The sequence below is a fragment of the Tympanuchus pallidicinctus genome, unplaced genomic scaffold (genome assembly GCF_026119805.1).
Source record: "Tympanuchus pallidicinctus isolate F22 unplaced genomic scaffold, pur_lepc_1.0 scaffold1, whole genome shotgun sequence".
In the NCBI taxonomy this organism is placed as follows: Eukaryota; Metazoa; Chordata; class Aves; order Galliformes; family Phasianidae; genus Tympanuchus; species Tympanuchus pallidicinctus.
This window is the reverse complement of record NW_026294618.1, coordinates 43,890,979-43,906,371: the sequence shown is the minus strand read 5'-3', so window position 1 is coordinate 43,906,371 and position 15,393 is coordinate 43,890,979. Positions and strand designations below refer to the sequence as shown.

The window sequence follows — 15,393 nt, the reverse complement described above, 5'->3', positions numbered from 1 at the left end:
AAAAACTGCAGTGCGGTCCATCCTTCAGGATTCAGCAACAGCATGACTACTTATTGTAAAAACACACTTTTCACACACTAGTTAGAAATGGCATACATTATGTCTGTTACCACCCCTCTGGAATTCTATTTTACTTTTAGTGTTTGCTTAGCAAAGGTGCTACAAATGAGGTAAGAAAAAAAATTACATTGTAGAGCAGATTTCTTTGTTGGAACTGAATAAAATTTTTGTAACACTGAAAACTGAAGAACATTTTTACAAGAACCAGTTACATCTAGTTTTAAGTTAAGCCCTTGAAAGATGGGAGAAATGTTGCATGGCACAGATATTTCTGTAAAATAAATCCTTTATTGCTTTTTGTAAAGGTGGGCACTGTTCAGTAGGACACAGTGGAAAAATGAGGAAGGGGTAAGGGATTGTAACTTACTTAGTTTTACAAAGCAACCAGAGGGGAAATCTGATAATTCTCTATGAAAAAATGATAAAAGACAAGGAAGATTTATTCAAGGTTGCACAAGGATGTTTCATAAGCGGCTAATAATCTCACATTAAAAAAGGGGACATAGAGATTAGATTTAATGAGGAATTTTCCAACAGAATGCTTTGACAGTGGAGCAGTCTGTCAAAATGGTTATTGAAGTGCAATCATAAAAGGTGTTCAGGAAGATATATGGTGAAACTCTCAAGGGTGAAGTTAGTGCAGAGATTAGCTAGGACTGATCAAAATTACAGCCCTGGTTATGCTCTTGGGATTTAGGTTTTACAGAAATAATATAGTGCATTTGTTCCTGCCATCTTCTCAGCCTATATTCTGACAGGCTTTTGTCTTCCTTCAAAGCTCTCCAACAAGAAAGAGCATAAATGTCTTTTTCTTTCTCACTTTTACGGGCTCTAGAAGAGAAGTGATGAACTTGATGTTTCCTATGCTGGAAGAGCTAATTAGGAAGCTCAAGATGAATGTATGGGAGTCTGAATTTATTTTGTTTTACCTGTGTCTGGGAAATAACAACTGGGCTGTCTGACACTACAATTTCTTCATTTTTTTCCCCTACAATTTTTTCCCCTGTATTCAGCACTGGTGAGGCCGCACCTCGAGTACTGTGTCCAGTTTTGGGCCACTCACTGCAAGAAAGATATTGAGGCCCTGGAACGTGTTCAAAGGAGGGCAACAAAGCTGGTGAGGGGTCTGGAACACAGGCCATATGAGGAGAGGCTGAAGGAGCTGGGAATGTTCAGCCTGGAGAAGAGGAGGCTCAGGGGAGACCTCATTGCTCTCTATAACTTCCTGAAGGGAGGCTGTAGTGAGCTGGGGGTCGGCCTCTTCTCTCGTGTCATTAGTGATAGGACCAGGGGGAATGGCTTCAAGCTACGGCAGGGGAGATTCAGGCTGGACATGAGGAAGTATTACTTTTCAGAAAGGGTAGTCAGGCACTGGAACGGACTGCCCAGGGAGGTGGTGGAGTCACCGACCCTGGGGGTGTTCAAGGAAAGACTGGATGTTGTATTGAGGGACATGGTTTAGTAGGAGCTATTGGGAATAGGTGAACGGTTGGACTGGATGATCTTTTAGGTCTTTTCCAACCTTGGTGATTCTATGATTCTATGATTCATGTGTAATGACAGATATTGCACATACTGGGCATCCTGGTTCCAGGTATGCCACTCTTTATTAGCTAGTGGAAGATGTAGTTGCATTGCTTCTAGGGCTTTAATAGAAGTCATCTAGTTCTGATGTCATCCCATTTTGCATCCTGCAACAGTAGCCCAAGTTTCTGAATTAGCTCTTGCTCTGCTATTTTTAAAAATAGCTTTTCTCTTTTGTTGAGAACAGTTGCAGTTAAAATAGCACTGAAGAAGATAAATTAATAAATATTACTAACCATATTTCTCTGTATTAACAGGGGGACAAAGGATAACCTTTGTTTTTTGGGTAGTTCAATATTGTTCAAAAGCCTTTCGGAGCAGTTTCACTCTTGCTTATGGGTAGCTATCTAGTTCTCCAGAAGCTGTACTGACAGAGGATTGATAGGTTTAAGGGTTGCTCTGGTTATGTCCAGTTTCTCTTGACCGTCTCTCTCACACTGTCTGATGGGAAAGAGCACAACATTTGTGGGAGTCTTCAAGAGGGAAGTGGAGCCCAGCTTACTGAGCTGCCACTGTGAACTTAGCCATCCGGCCCTCTCCTCAGACTGCTGTGGAAAAATCTGTAGAGCTATATGCATACAAACAAAAATGCATACAAATACAGTGCAAAGAAGGTGGAACTGTGCTCTTTGCAGTAGTGTCCAGTGCCGGCACCAGAGGCAATAGGCACAAACTGGAACACAGGAGGTTCTGTCTGAAGAGCAGGCAGCACTGCTGTGCTGTACGGGTGACAGATCTTCCCAAAGAGGCTGTGGAGTCTTCTCCTTGGAGATCTTCAAAAGCCTGCTTTTGAAAAACCTGCTCTGGGTGTCCCTGCTGGAGCAGGGGTTGTGCCAGATGGACCCAGAGGTCTCTGTCAGCCTCAGCCATCTAGTGATTCTGAGAGATGGGGATGGTGAGAGGAGTTAGACTACACAACAGAACTTTTCCATTGAAAAGATTAGTTGGACACTGAACACAGCACAATGTATTTAATTACTTTGGCTCTGCGTTGTTTAGAAATTCATTAGAAATTGTGATGATAGATGATTAAAAGTCCTAGGCTAGGTTGTGTTGTAAACCTTATCAGAAGAATTCAAGGCTAGATTGCATTCACGTTAGTAGGGGGTGATCTGGAATTTGTGTTTGTTACAGGCACGTGACATTTCAAGGCAGTTGTTTTTTAGGCATAACTTCAGCAGAGACAGCCTCTGACCATGTTTTAAAAAGCTCTTTTTTGTTTCCTGCTATCCAGATCCAGCGTATGCTGCATTAAGGATGTATGTGTAGAAACTCACCCAATGCTTCTTCAAATTTGTGCAACTGGTTGATTTCTAGTAAATAAAAAAATGAAAGGAGAAACCAAAGCCATAACGTTTTGTTTTGTTTTGTTTTCCCTGAGCAAATGTTTTACTAATTCTGTGCATAATTTTAATAGTTATTAGAGGAAGAGATTTCTTATGTTTAGACTGTGGGAATCTCCTAGAATTTGCAGTGAGTGATAATAGTTTACTGCAAGTCTTTTGACATTCAGAATATGTGTGCATTTTATACACAGAGACTTGCTTGCATCTCAAGCATATTTTAAAAGCTGTTAAAGTGACAAACTTCAGGCTATACATAAAACATTCTTTTACTATGTTTGTTTTATGATACCATCTTTATACATAACTGCACACTGCTGAAGCCAGACCCCCCCCAGATTTACAGCTATGTTCTTTTACAAAGCTTTTCACCCTTCAGATTCTTCCTCTACACACCTACATGTATTATCTCTTCGTCTTTGTGAGATGACAAAGCAAGGTAGAAGATAGATGGAGTAGAGGTAAATGGATACAATTAAGAGAAATGAAGGGCATAATGTGTTTGCTTTGTGCTATTTGACATGCATATCTCTATCCCTGAGGAGCCGAGATTGCAACATTCTGGTTTCTCTGACCATTCTTGTAACCTCAGGTCATCTTTTCGGAGATTTTGATGGGATGGGGTTGGAGCTGGGAGGTTGCTTCCAACTTCACACTGAAGCTCAGAATTGATTCTTTTTAAATGGTCTTCTCTGTGCAGTCATACACATAGCTAAGAGCAATATTGGCTTTTTGACAAAAGAGATATCTGGTATTTCCAGAGGACAGACTGCTTCTTTTCTTATCATTGTTTCTTGCAAGGCCTATCTTATCTTGAAGCCATGCTACAGAACAAACCACTGGAAATAGATAATGCTTCCATTTACAACTTTGCCGCAATCACTGGACTGATCCTAGCAAAATAATTGTGTTGATGGTTTTGTGTCTATAAAAAGCTTTCCTTCAGTAAACCGTTTTTACTTCCCTTTGCAGATTTCAAGCATGTGTGTATTTTGCATCTGTCTTTCAAGCTATGTCATGTGGCATCCATTACTTAGCATCTGTGTTCATGGCGGTTACACCTAACTTTGTATGTGGGATCCCTGGAAATGTGAGTAGCGTTCTCTTCTACAACTCCTCTAAAGCAAGTCTAGAGGACATCTGGACAACGTGGACATCAACAGAAAATTACATTGTAGCCCAGCTGGAAAATGGAGAAATCTGGGAACTTAATCAATGCAGCAAGTCCAAACGAGAAGTCAGTTTTGACCTAACATATGAATATAAAGGCAACAAGTCCATATTTTCTTGTTCTGATGGATTTCTTTATGACGATACAAAATGGAAGAGCACTGTTGTTACGCAGTGGGATCTGGTCTGTGACCGAGAATGGCTGGCAAAATTAATCCAGCCTACGTTCATGCTTGGAGTCTTGGTTGGAGCGGTGATTTTTGGTGACATTGCTGACAGGTAAAGTGTCATCCTCTGAGCACTGTACATTCAGACTGCAGTAACTCTGTGCTTGTGTACCTGTTCTGTTGTTTTCATTCGTTGTGTACAAAGTCAGGTTTCAATGTTGTTTATTCAGAAAAAGAAACTCAGTTTCTTGTTCATATAGCGAGTACTAATTTTCCAGTGTCTTTGCTAATCATTTGCTTTTGGAATTTATTTCCTACTTTATATTATCCATTGCTCTAGGCTTGGTCCCTCAAATTGCACTGTGCAGCTAGCATTTTGTCCAAAGACTTACTTTTTTTTTTTTTTTTTAAGAGGAATGGTAAAAATATCAAAAGTAAAACCTGGGAGTAAGTGTTCTTGTTTTCCACGAGGAGAGATTCCTCATGATAGCGTTTGTTTCTCTCTGGATATGCTGAACTGCTTGAGGACTACAGGAGGATTAAAACCCATGTATTTTGAAACAAAAAATGACCTGACCTTTGTCACAAATACAGCTCTCTGGGACTGATGCAAAGGCTTTGAGGGATTGAGCAAGCCCATTTTTTTTTCCTTGCTGCCTGATTGCATTCTTTGCCTGAAAGGTGAGATTAAACTTCTGCCTCCTGAAGGTTCGTCCAGACAGAAGTAAAAAGGGTCACTGCTGTGCTTTGCTGTGGTTCCACCTACTTACCAGCATGACCAGAGCTCTGCCTGAACCAAAGGAAAACCAAAGCAAGCTCAGGGCCCCCACCAGAGCATTCCTGTGACCGCTGTGCCAAGGCTGTCCTTCATTTGGCCCTTATGGCTCTGCCTCCCCTGCTGTTTTCTGAGATCGTGCACTGAGAGCCAGCTTCACAGATAGTCTCAGAAGTGGCAGTGAGATCCAGGATGCCTAGCTGTGCCTGTCTCCTCATATGACATTTAGTTTCCCAAGCTACACTGTACTGTCCTGAACAGTTTATATACTTGTATTTTGATTTGAAGACTCCTTTAGTGTTATGCATCTTTCTCCAGAGGAGCTTGTTTGTTAGGTGGAGGGTGAAGATATGTTCCACAGCAAACACTATGAGGAGCAAAAGGAGGCCAAGCACGTTGTTCTCTGGTTTTCCTTCATTAGTACAGCATTTTGGTCTGGCAATGTGGGAATGCCAAAAGATGATCTTCCTTTAGTTTGTCTTCTGGAACACATGGAATCAATCTTTCTTCTCAGTTCAAGGCTTTGTAAAACCTCATTTAATACAAAGCCAGAATATAATACCAACATTTGTTCTGTGTCTCTTTAATAAGCCATTGCTTTATTAATTAATACCCAGACATGATTTATGAAGTTAGGTTCATATTGTTCTCATTTCAATTAATTTAAGCCATGAACAGTCAGTTGAGATAATACATCCTGAGTTGCAGATTTACAACTATGGATTTTACAGCTGAAAGTTATTATTTTCTGACACATTCTGGCTGGTGAGAAATAAGTTTGTGGGTTCCTCCCATTCCCAATTAACAGATTTCCCAACAGAAGAGCCAACTGGGACCCACTGGGATCTCTTCTGGCAGGGGTCAAAAACCAGATGTGTGTAATGACTCCTTCCTCACACATCTTCCTGGTCAGGGCTGGTGAAAGATGGTGAAAGACCAAATAAAGAGGGTGCTGGAAAGAGCTATGAGGTGTTGTTGTTTGCAAATGAATATCTGAAAAAAGCAAATCTTATGTACTGACTTCATAAATAAGACAGAGTAAATCTGCAGATTAGTTATTGGGCAGTTAACCTTGACGCTGTTATGTGAGCAATATAATGTCACTTGTAAAACTTAGTTCTGGCAAGAACTCCAGGAGTTTCCATTTTCCTTGAGTTTAGTTGGAATTATTGAAAAGAAATAGAAATTTTCTTTCACATATGGCAAGGAAAATACAGGAAAATAATGCACAGTGCTTTTGGTGAGTGAGAGCCTTAGGTACAGTATTTTCAGACTCATTTCCAGACAGGCTCTCTGCAGTTGCAGTTTTATTCTGATGGAATGTTTATGGTTGCTCATCATTTTATTGCTGCTGTGCTTTACAGACTGGGAAGACAGCGCGTTATGTGGTTCACAAGTGCTGGTCAGTTTGTATTTGGCATCACAGTGGCATTCACGTTTGACTACTACAGCTTCGTCATTGTTCGCTTTCTCCTTGCTATGGTAAGAGAGGAGCTCACTGGCTCTTTCATGTGTCCTTTCCTTACCCTTCTCAGGAAAACCCCTTTTTTTCTTATTTCCTCTTCTACTTCATTATTCTAAAGCCCCATCTGTTGCACTTATTTCAGCAGAGCAGGGAGAGTCTGAATGTTCTTGGACCACAGCACTTTTCCTCTTTGAATTAATAGAAAGCATCTGTATGAAGCAGTGTTTGGTACCTCCTCCATCCCAACCTCTGCTGGACTGGTAATTAAATACCAAGTGTGAGCAGTGAACTCTGGTTTTTACATTGCAACTGGCATTGCATTTCTCCTTGCTGTTACAAATGGAGTACATATTTCTTAAAATAACAAATCTATAACGAGTATGATTTTTTATCTCTGCCACTTGCATTGATGGAGGAGAGATGCACTTTTTCTCTTCTATGCATCTCTTTGGTCTTTTAAACTACATCTGAAGTACTAAATAAATAGGTAGACATGTTTAGCACTTAGGTGTTCATACTGTACTTAAGGATGTTCCAGTATATGTGTCTAAGTATATCTATACATACATAGATATCCATATATCTATATAAGGTATACATGGTAACTGATTTTTACATCCAAAAGTATATTAATAATCTCTCATTATACAATGCATCAAGACATTAGAAAGCTGTCAGAAGAAAAATGATGTAAGTTACTTAAAGGAGGTTGGAAATTTGAAATTAATCACATAATTTAATATATTCCTGTGGGCAGTCAAGAGAGGACATTGTAGCTGGACCTGCCTTTGCCTGATTACAGCACAGAAAGGTTTCCCAGCAAGAAAACTGCATGGGGATTTCAGCCTTGAACAGTGATATCACCACGATTCACTTCCCTGGTGTTGATGCTAGGGGCTGTGGTAATTTATAAAAGCAAAAAACTCTGACCAAACAGATGCCATAGGTCTTAACTGCCCACTGGGAGTAGATTTGAGAGGAGATGTGAAACTGTAATCCTTCACCACTGAGATCAGTGCAGCTTTCCTGTCAGCTTCAGTGGGTTCACAGACAAGGGTTTATCAAATGGAAGATTTGTAACCAGAAAATAGATTTTTTGATTTGAGTAATCAAAATAATATACTGGAATATTTTCTAGGTAGAATTCTAGACGTGTTCTGAAATGTTTTAAGTTAACAAGAGTTTAGAGTGTTACTAGCAAAACTGAAATACATGTAAGATATATATAAAGATATATATTCAAAGAAAAAATCCTTCAATGAAGAATATGTCAGTAATTCCATTCTATTAGTATAGCTAGATCTGTATAAGAACCTGTAACTCTGAAAATGTGCTTCTCTTCCAACTGTAAAAATTTGATATAGTGATATTTACAGGAGTATGAAAGGTAATTCTCAGCAAATGTGCTGTCTGTGACATGCAGATTAGTATTAGTCTACTTAAAAGCCAAGGTTGAGGTTTTCAGAAGTGGTAGTTACTTTGGGAGACTGTTTTCCTGAGTGCCCAGTTTGTGATGTCGTTAAGGACTTGATTTTTGGAAGTGAAGTGATGACAGCTAGTTAGGCACTTTTTCAGGTGTCTCTTACTGGCTCTGCACACTAAAGGGAAGCATCCAAAAGCACATCACGTCTTAAAACCCAGTTCCCAGGTATTCTGAAAGTTTGAATGAGGTTTTTTGTCCAAGTGATTTGTTTTCAGGTTTGCCTCTTTTCTGTTGCTGAGTAACAGGTCAGCACAGTGCCAGTTAAATGTACTCAAATGAGGAATGCAGTTACCTGTTGCACGAGAAAAGTAGATAAAAACCTCACACTGTTTTTTTTTTCTCTTTCTCCATTCCCCAGGTTTCAAGTGGCTATCTGGTTGTGGCTTTTGTTTATGTGACTGAATTTGTTGGCATTAAAGCACGAACCTGGGCTTCTATGCATGTCCATGCTTTTTTTGCTTTGGGAATTATGGTTGTGGCACTCGTGGGATTTTTGGTTCGGACCTGGTGGGTGTATCAGATATTTCTCTCCATAGCAACTCTTCCCTTTGTCTTGTGCTGCTGGATGCTTCCAGAAACACCTTTGTGGCTGCTATCAGAGAAAAGATATGAAGATGCACAAAAAGTAATCAATATAATGGCAAGGTGGAACAAAGTAAGCACTTCCTGCAAAGTGTCTGAACTGTGCTCAGTCCAACAAGATGACCCAGGCACTGACAGAACAAGTGGCAATGGTGCATCCTCAACCAAGAAGCACACCATCTTAGATCTGTTTTGTAATTGGTACATTGCAAGAAGGACCATCACGATCTGGCTGGTCTGGTTCACTGGGAGCCTGGGGTACTACGTCTTCTCCCTGAGTTCTGTCAATCTAGGAGGCAATGAATATTTAAATCTGTTTCTCATAGGTAAATAGTTTTTGTGCTTTATTATTTTTCTGACAGAACTAGAACATTAAATTCAGAAATGTCTGGAGATTAGACAGACAGTTTTTTTAACTTTATTTATCCAACTATGAACCTTGTTCCAAAATTTTCTTGTTAATTGGTGATAAAGCTGATTAGTACAAGAAGAAATCTCACTGTTTTGAGAAAAGAACTGTTTAGAGAGAAGAACTGAGAATTTGTTGGTGTACAAAACTCTTTTCTTTTTGTCTTTGTGATTGTAAAACCACATTCTAATTTTCTCCTCTTCATCCTGCAAGCGTCTGGCAGATCCACACAAAACCTAATGGCAGCAGACCAGCAACACAAAATGCATATGTCATTCTGTTAAAATTAGGAGAACATAGAATAAGTTAAGGCTATAGTCATGTGCAGTCACAGTATGCTGAGTCAGTCTGTACAGAAAATAGATTCACGGTTCTCAGAAGCAGGAATAATTTTGTTTTTCTCAAAAATGTATTTTTAGTTGTGCTATTCCTTTAATTGATCTGACTGTAATATTCCTGTGGTTTATAAGCTGTTATGAAGCGCATTCAAGGCCTGACCTGAAGTTTGTAAGAATCAGTGGGAATACTCCATTGACTTCAGAAGACTTCAGGTTGGGCAGACAGCTCTGAGATAGCAGGGGAATAAATTATGTGCTTTGTTTTATGTGACCCAGTGCTCTCAGTTAAGATGTACATGCCTGTCCATGTACATCAACACACAGAAGGACTGTAACTCTTGTGAGCTGAATTTGAGTTGTCACATACTGTAGTGTATTGATAGGCTGGCATGGTGAAGAGTGAGTGCTAATAACAGAGAGCAGTAAGTAGCTCACTGTGCCCACCTCTTCCAAAAATATTCAAGCAGACTGATGTAGAGCAACTGGCTACAGCCTGCTTTTACCAATACAAACCTCAACATTTGTTTTCCAGTATTATAGGTGCATCGACATAGTACACATACTCAGTAGAGAAACACAGCCTATTTGTTCTTATGTTCTTCCCTGACATTACCCTGGACATAGCAAGATTCTTCATGAGCAAGTTGGCTTAAAACATGTCCGGAATGGTTTAGGATCAGTATGATTTATCTGGGGGCATACCATGCTCAAACAGAGTTTGTGAACAGTTCTTGCCAAATATTGGTCTCATATGGCTGCATTAAGTTTTTCTGGAAAGAGATGTTAGGAAGAGAAAATCTACCCAAGTGGGTTACTGTAAGCAGCTGCCCTCTCTTTAAAGCAAGCCTTGCTGTTTTCTGTAATTTTCCACCCCAAGGAGACTAGGAACTGCTCTATGCTGTAAAACCTGTTCCACTTGTCCTCCTTCATCCCCCACTGACGTATCTTAGGCTATGTTTTCCATCATCTGTTGCCATTTCTGTGACCAGATGAATGATCCTAACACAACAGTTGTCTCTAGATTTCACATATTCGTGACATGTACAATCAAGCTAACTTTCTAGATTAAATGAATCCCCATAAAGAGGAAGCTAGAGTTATAAGATGAATATGTGTAATCATGACTTAAAATGAAATAATTTCATACTGACAGGTGCTGTGGAGTTGCCTTGCTATATCATTGCTTGCATTGGGATGGACAAACTGGGAAGGAGAAACACACTCATTCCGTTCCTTATTTTAAGTGCACTGATCTGTGTTTTAATTATGTTCATACCTCAGGTTAGTCATATATTGTTGAAAGTGTTCCTTCAGTAGACATTTATTTTATTGATCCTGAAGTCTGTGGAGGCAGCTGTTCTTTCCAAATCATATGCTTTTAAAATGCAGCTGCCAGTCAAGGATAGATTTCTGTATTTTCAGTACAGACTTCACAGTACTGTTGCTGGAGACAGATGTAAAATGTTCCCAGGGCTTCAGAGAACCAGGACTGGTAAAAAGTTGTGTGGACACTTTACTTGCCTTAAAGAAAAAACGAGTAATAAATATTGCTTTGTGTTTAAAGAAGAGTCATGGATTTAATTCGAGTTTGGAACAGTGAAGTTTTTTGGTAATTTATTTATTTGTGATCTCTTTCATTAGGACTTTAATGTGTTAATTATCTTGGCAAACATGGCTGGAAAATTTTCAATAGGTGTGGCTTTTGGCCTTATATACCTCTACACAGCAGAACTGTATCCAACAATTGTAAGGTAAGAATTTTTGCCGGAAGATATCTTTCATTGTTTTGTTGTTATTTCCTTTTCCTTTTTATGCTGTTGTGCCAGAGCTAGCAGCTCTCGACATTAGCAACATTGGTCTAAAAGACAGGAAAGGACGAGTACCCCTGCTGCTAAGAGCTGTCTAGTATTTGGCTGTACAGTAAACTTTTATTAATTTTTCATTTCCTTGGCCATTGATTGGTTTCACTGAGGAACTAAAAGAATACTCAGTACTTTCCTGTATGTTACCTATGCCTTTCTTAATAGCCCCAGTTCTTCACTCTATAGTGCATGCTGAATGCTAATCTGATTTTGTCTTCATTTCAGAAGTAGCTGAATTTCACTGAAACGTAAATTCATATTGTTGAGGCAGTAGCTTTCTAGCATAACTTCAACTCATGGCTGCTACAATTTCTAATTGCTTTATTTGCTAGAATTCTTATCAAAATATTTGTTTTATTTACAGATCGCTTGCTGTTGGAAGTGGGAGCATGATGTGCCGTGTAGGCAGTGTGGTTGCTCCTTTCTGTGTGTATCTGAGAAGTGTTTGGATTTTCTTGCCACTTGTAAGTATTTACTTTAATTATAAACATTTCAGGTTCTGAAAATAAGTGTGTGTCACTCGTTTTTTCAGGAACTGAAAGTTGAACTTTTCCTTTGAAAAGAATTGAATGAACCATTCTTGTTCTAAATTTTAAGACTCAAAGATTATTAACTTCCTATTGTTAAGAATATGCAGTAAAGCAGAAGGGAGACTTTGAGTCACTGAAGTGTGAGAAGTTGTTGTGATGTGCAAAAATTTCTGTTCATTGGGTCCTTGTATAAATTTATTAAATAAAAATATTTCCCACAAAATTATACTTTATCTTCCATGTAACGTTTCAGAAGTGTCTCAAGTCCATACTTCTTTACTCTGCAGACCATGCTAATAACTTACTCTTCATTTTTTTCCAGAGACAGAGTTTTTCTCTTTAAGAAATTCACCGTGGTGGCTGTTTTTCTTTATAATATATATTTTTAGTAATATTATTCTATTTTTCTATTATTTATAACATTCTTCTATTTTTTTTATAATAAAATCACAGAATTGCTCAGGTTGGAAAAAACCTTAAAGATCATCAAGTCCAACTACATAAAATTCTTCTTTAGCCTTTTCCCTGGCTTCCCTGGGACGCTGCACTTTAGGAATAGACTTCTAGAAGACCAAGACTGTCTTAGACTTACTATGCTTAGTCTTCACATCTATGCCAGGGCATCTGCTTTGTACTTTTCCTTTACGTGAACCAAACTAAGCAATTCATGAAATGGAAAAATTAAAAAAAAAAGAGAAGCTAACGATGATGTTCATGGTAACTTTGACAAGAAACAGGACCTTGGATTCATTAAGCACACTGTAATGTAGATGATTTCCAGGTCATGCTACTATTGGATCCTTATCTCTAATTGCCCCAGGAGAAGACAGGCGCAGACCATTCCTTCATAGATCTTGGGCATTTCTTCTATGTTATGTAGCTTCAAACCCATTTTGGACAAAATATTTTGTTTCTTTCCTGCTCACAATAAACTGTATTTGTTGATTACATTCCTCTTACGCATTTGCTGCTTAGAAATCATGCAGCTTTTCAATACCTTTTTTTTCTCCTGGAAGATAATTTCTGCTGATGCAAAATTATAAGTAATTATGAAGTTTACATTAAGGTTATAAGTGAACAAGAGCTTATTAACAATTTAAAAACAGTTTGAGTTCTTTCAAAACCCCCTAGAATTTGCTTTGTCTAGCACAGCAATGTTATATGTAAACTGGATGTGTCAGAAGGTAAAAATACAATAGGATGTGTCTTTGACCTAGATTCTAATTTTCTCTACCACACTGGAATTTCGTGCAAAAAATGGCATTGTGTCCTTTTGATTTTGCAACAACAACAATGAAAACCTTATAGATGCTAGATTGGTTTGAGAGAATTCTTGGGAATTTGTTTCATAATATAAATTAATTACATTTAATTGTTTTAGATGAAAACAAAGCAGACCACAAAATAATTTATTCCCTCATGCTCCTAAAAACTGTTTTCTTTCTAAGTAATGACCCCATACTAACCAATACAGCATTTCAGGAAAGACACAGAGAACAATATTTGCACAACAGAGCAGCCATAAGGGAGCTTCTCTTTGTCTGGTCAATGTTTTGCTTACTAGCTGAGATAAGCTTTATCTGTGCAGAAGTGCTGCAGTCAAACCACAGATGATGAATGCTCAGGTATGCTGAAGAACAGTGGAAATGGCAATGTGAACAGAGGAATTATTTCAGCTCTGAGCAGCCCTCAGTGTGCAGAAAGTCCCCATAGTATTTGTGGAGCTGTGTAGTCGTTAACTGTGAATATGTTTTCATTATTAGCTCCTACTATAAAGCAATTGTCAGTTTATTAAATAGACTTGTCTAAGCATGGTGCAGATCTTGCCAAGACTTAGGTAAAGTAAGTGGTTTGGAATGAAAGTGAAATTAAATGGATTACATTTCTGAGTAAGCTGATGTATATCATGTTGACCTATTGTATACACCACGCACTGTCAAGCAGTTAATGCCACTATTTGTTTGACATTCTGCCTCGCATACAGTTATGCCACCTGTGAGCAATGCAAACACCTCATTTGAATGCCTATAAATTTTGAATAGCTTGCTAAAAATGTAGTTTGTATGCGACAACTTTCAAGAAGAGTTGTAGTAATGGTGCTGCTCTATGTGTGTCCTATTTGTGCTTCTCGGTGGTTCAGGATTATGTTCCATTAGTATTTTAACAGGACCTTGATTTTTCTGTCAAATGCATCACAAAGCACAAACAAAAACAACTCCACTGAGGTCAGTGAAGTCAAATGAATGAAAATCCCGTGTTTTAAATATTTTTCATTGTAGTTGAATTAGGGATTTTGCAAGTAAGATTACGCTTTTAGACTGGTTTCAAGCAATCAGATATGAACATATTTGATTGTCAGGCTAGAAGAATTTCTTGTTCTCAAAAGTAAGGGTGTTATTTTGTAGGGAGATTTAATGCAAATCATCTCTCTCTCTCTAGTACAAGTCTACTATCTCCCAGCCTTATACCAGTGTGAAATTAAATTTGTTGCTTCAGGTAGTGAGGAAGACTTAAAAAAATGGCAGCACATCTTTTTTGAAGTTATTCAGGGTAGCTGTTAGAAACTGCTGGATGCACTGAAGTGCTGGGAATAATTTGAGAGTTTGACTAAACTGAAAGTCAGATTTCAAATGAAGAGTCTGAAAAAGCAGTGACTTAAACACACACAGCTGCCACATTAATTTTAGTGGAGCTTAAACATACTTAAATATTTTGCACAACAATACACTTCAATCCATAAACATTTAACTCTTGGCTGTATCAGGAAAACATTTTCTGATGCTGAATTACATATGGACAATGTTACACACAGACATAACATACACACACTGTGTGTGTTTGGATCACACATAGGGCTAGATCCTGTCAGATGCCACATGAAGAGTAATGTCCAGTTTGCTAAAGACTTGTTTTGAATTATTGTAACTTCACTGATAAGTTTGGATACTGTCCCTGAAAAAATAGAAAAAAGAAAAAAGAAAAAAAGATGATGTTTGAAAAGTCACTTCATTAATATGCTGTGATTTAACTGTTTCATATTCTGTCTTTCATAGGAAGCACTGGAAAATGCATTGTAGATGAGGTAGAAGGGAAACAGAGGGAATTAGCCTGGGGTGCAGCAACTTTCACACTGAAAAAAAAGACACACAGTGATGGAATAGAGAGCTGAGATTAAAGGCAGGAAAGGTGGTGTTGTGCAGGTGTCCAGGATAGTGGGAGTTCACAGGGCACAAGAGGCAGGTTCATGTGAAAGGGAAACACTAGAAGAAAGTGTCTGAAAGACCATATGGAACAGAGAAGACATACATCTACAAAGCATAGTGTTGTTTTAATGTTGCTGTCAGGCATCAGTAGTGACCCTGTTCTCATGAACTCTGAGTGTATGGATATCCAAAGAAATTAGTAGTCTTTTAAGCTTCGGTCTCCTCAAAATCCCTCAGTATTCTCAATTATAAATGTATGACAGCCTAAGAAAATGCATAAGAAAGGTCAATATGGAATAGAATTTTGCAGAATTTATCCTGTCTTGCTGTGACAGAAAATAACTTCTAATAGTAGAGGAGAGTTTTGTGCTCAATAGTGAGTGTGTTCTCTGTTCTAGTTGACTTTTCAGACACTTTGTATT

At 38.5% G+C, this 15,393-nt stretch overlaps 1 protein-coding gene across 2 annotated transcripts in view; it reads left to right on the top strand.

Annotated features, from left to right (window-relative positions):
• SLC22A16 (solute carrier family 22 member 16) overlaps positions 1 to 15,393 on the top strand; it is a 35,444-nt gene that overhangs the window by 15,260 nt on the left and 4,791 nt on the right. The window contains exons 2-8 of one of the 2 annotated variants that reach the window (XM_052685710.1): positions 3,960 to 4,436; positions 6,464 to 6,581; positions 8,406 to 8,955; positions 10,530 to 10,657; positions 11,018 to 11,127; positions 11,603 to 11,702; positions 12,222 to 14,884. In XM_052685710.1, coding sequence (XP_052541670.1) covers positions 3,960 to 4,436; positions 6,464 to 6,581; positions 8,406 to 8,955; positions 10,530 to 10,657; positions 11,018 to 11,127; positions 11,603 to 11,702; positions 12,222 to 12,248 — 1,510 coding nt within the window. In that variant the 3' untranslated portion in view covers positions 12,249 to 14,884. Of the gene's footprint in view, positions 1 to 3,959; positions 4,437 to 6,463; positions 6,582 to 8,405; positions 8,956 to 10,529; positions 10,658 to 11,017; positions 11,128 to 11,602; positions 11,703 to 12,221; positions 14,885 to 15,393 lie in introns of those variants that run through there. The other variant, XM_052685702.1, reaches the window with a different exon arrangement.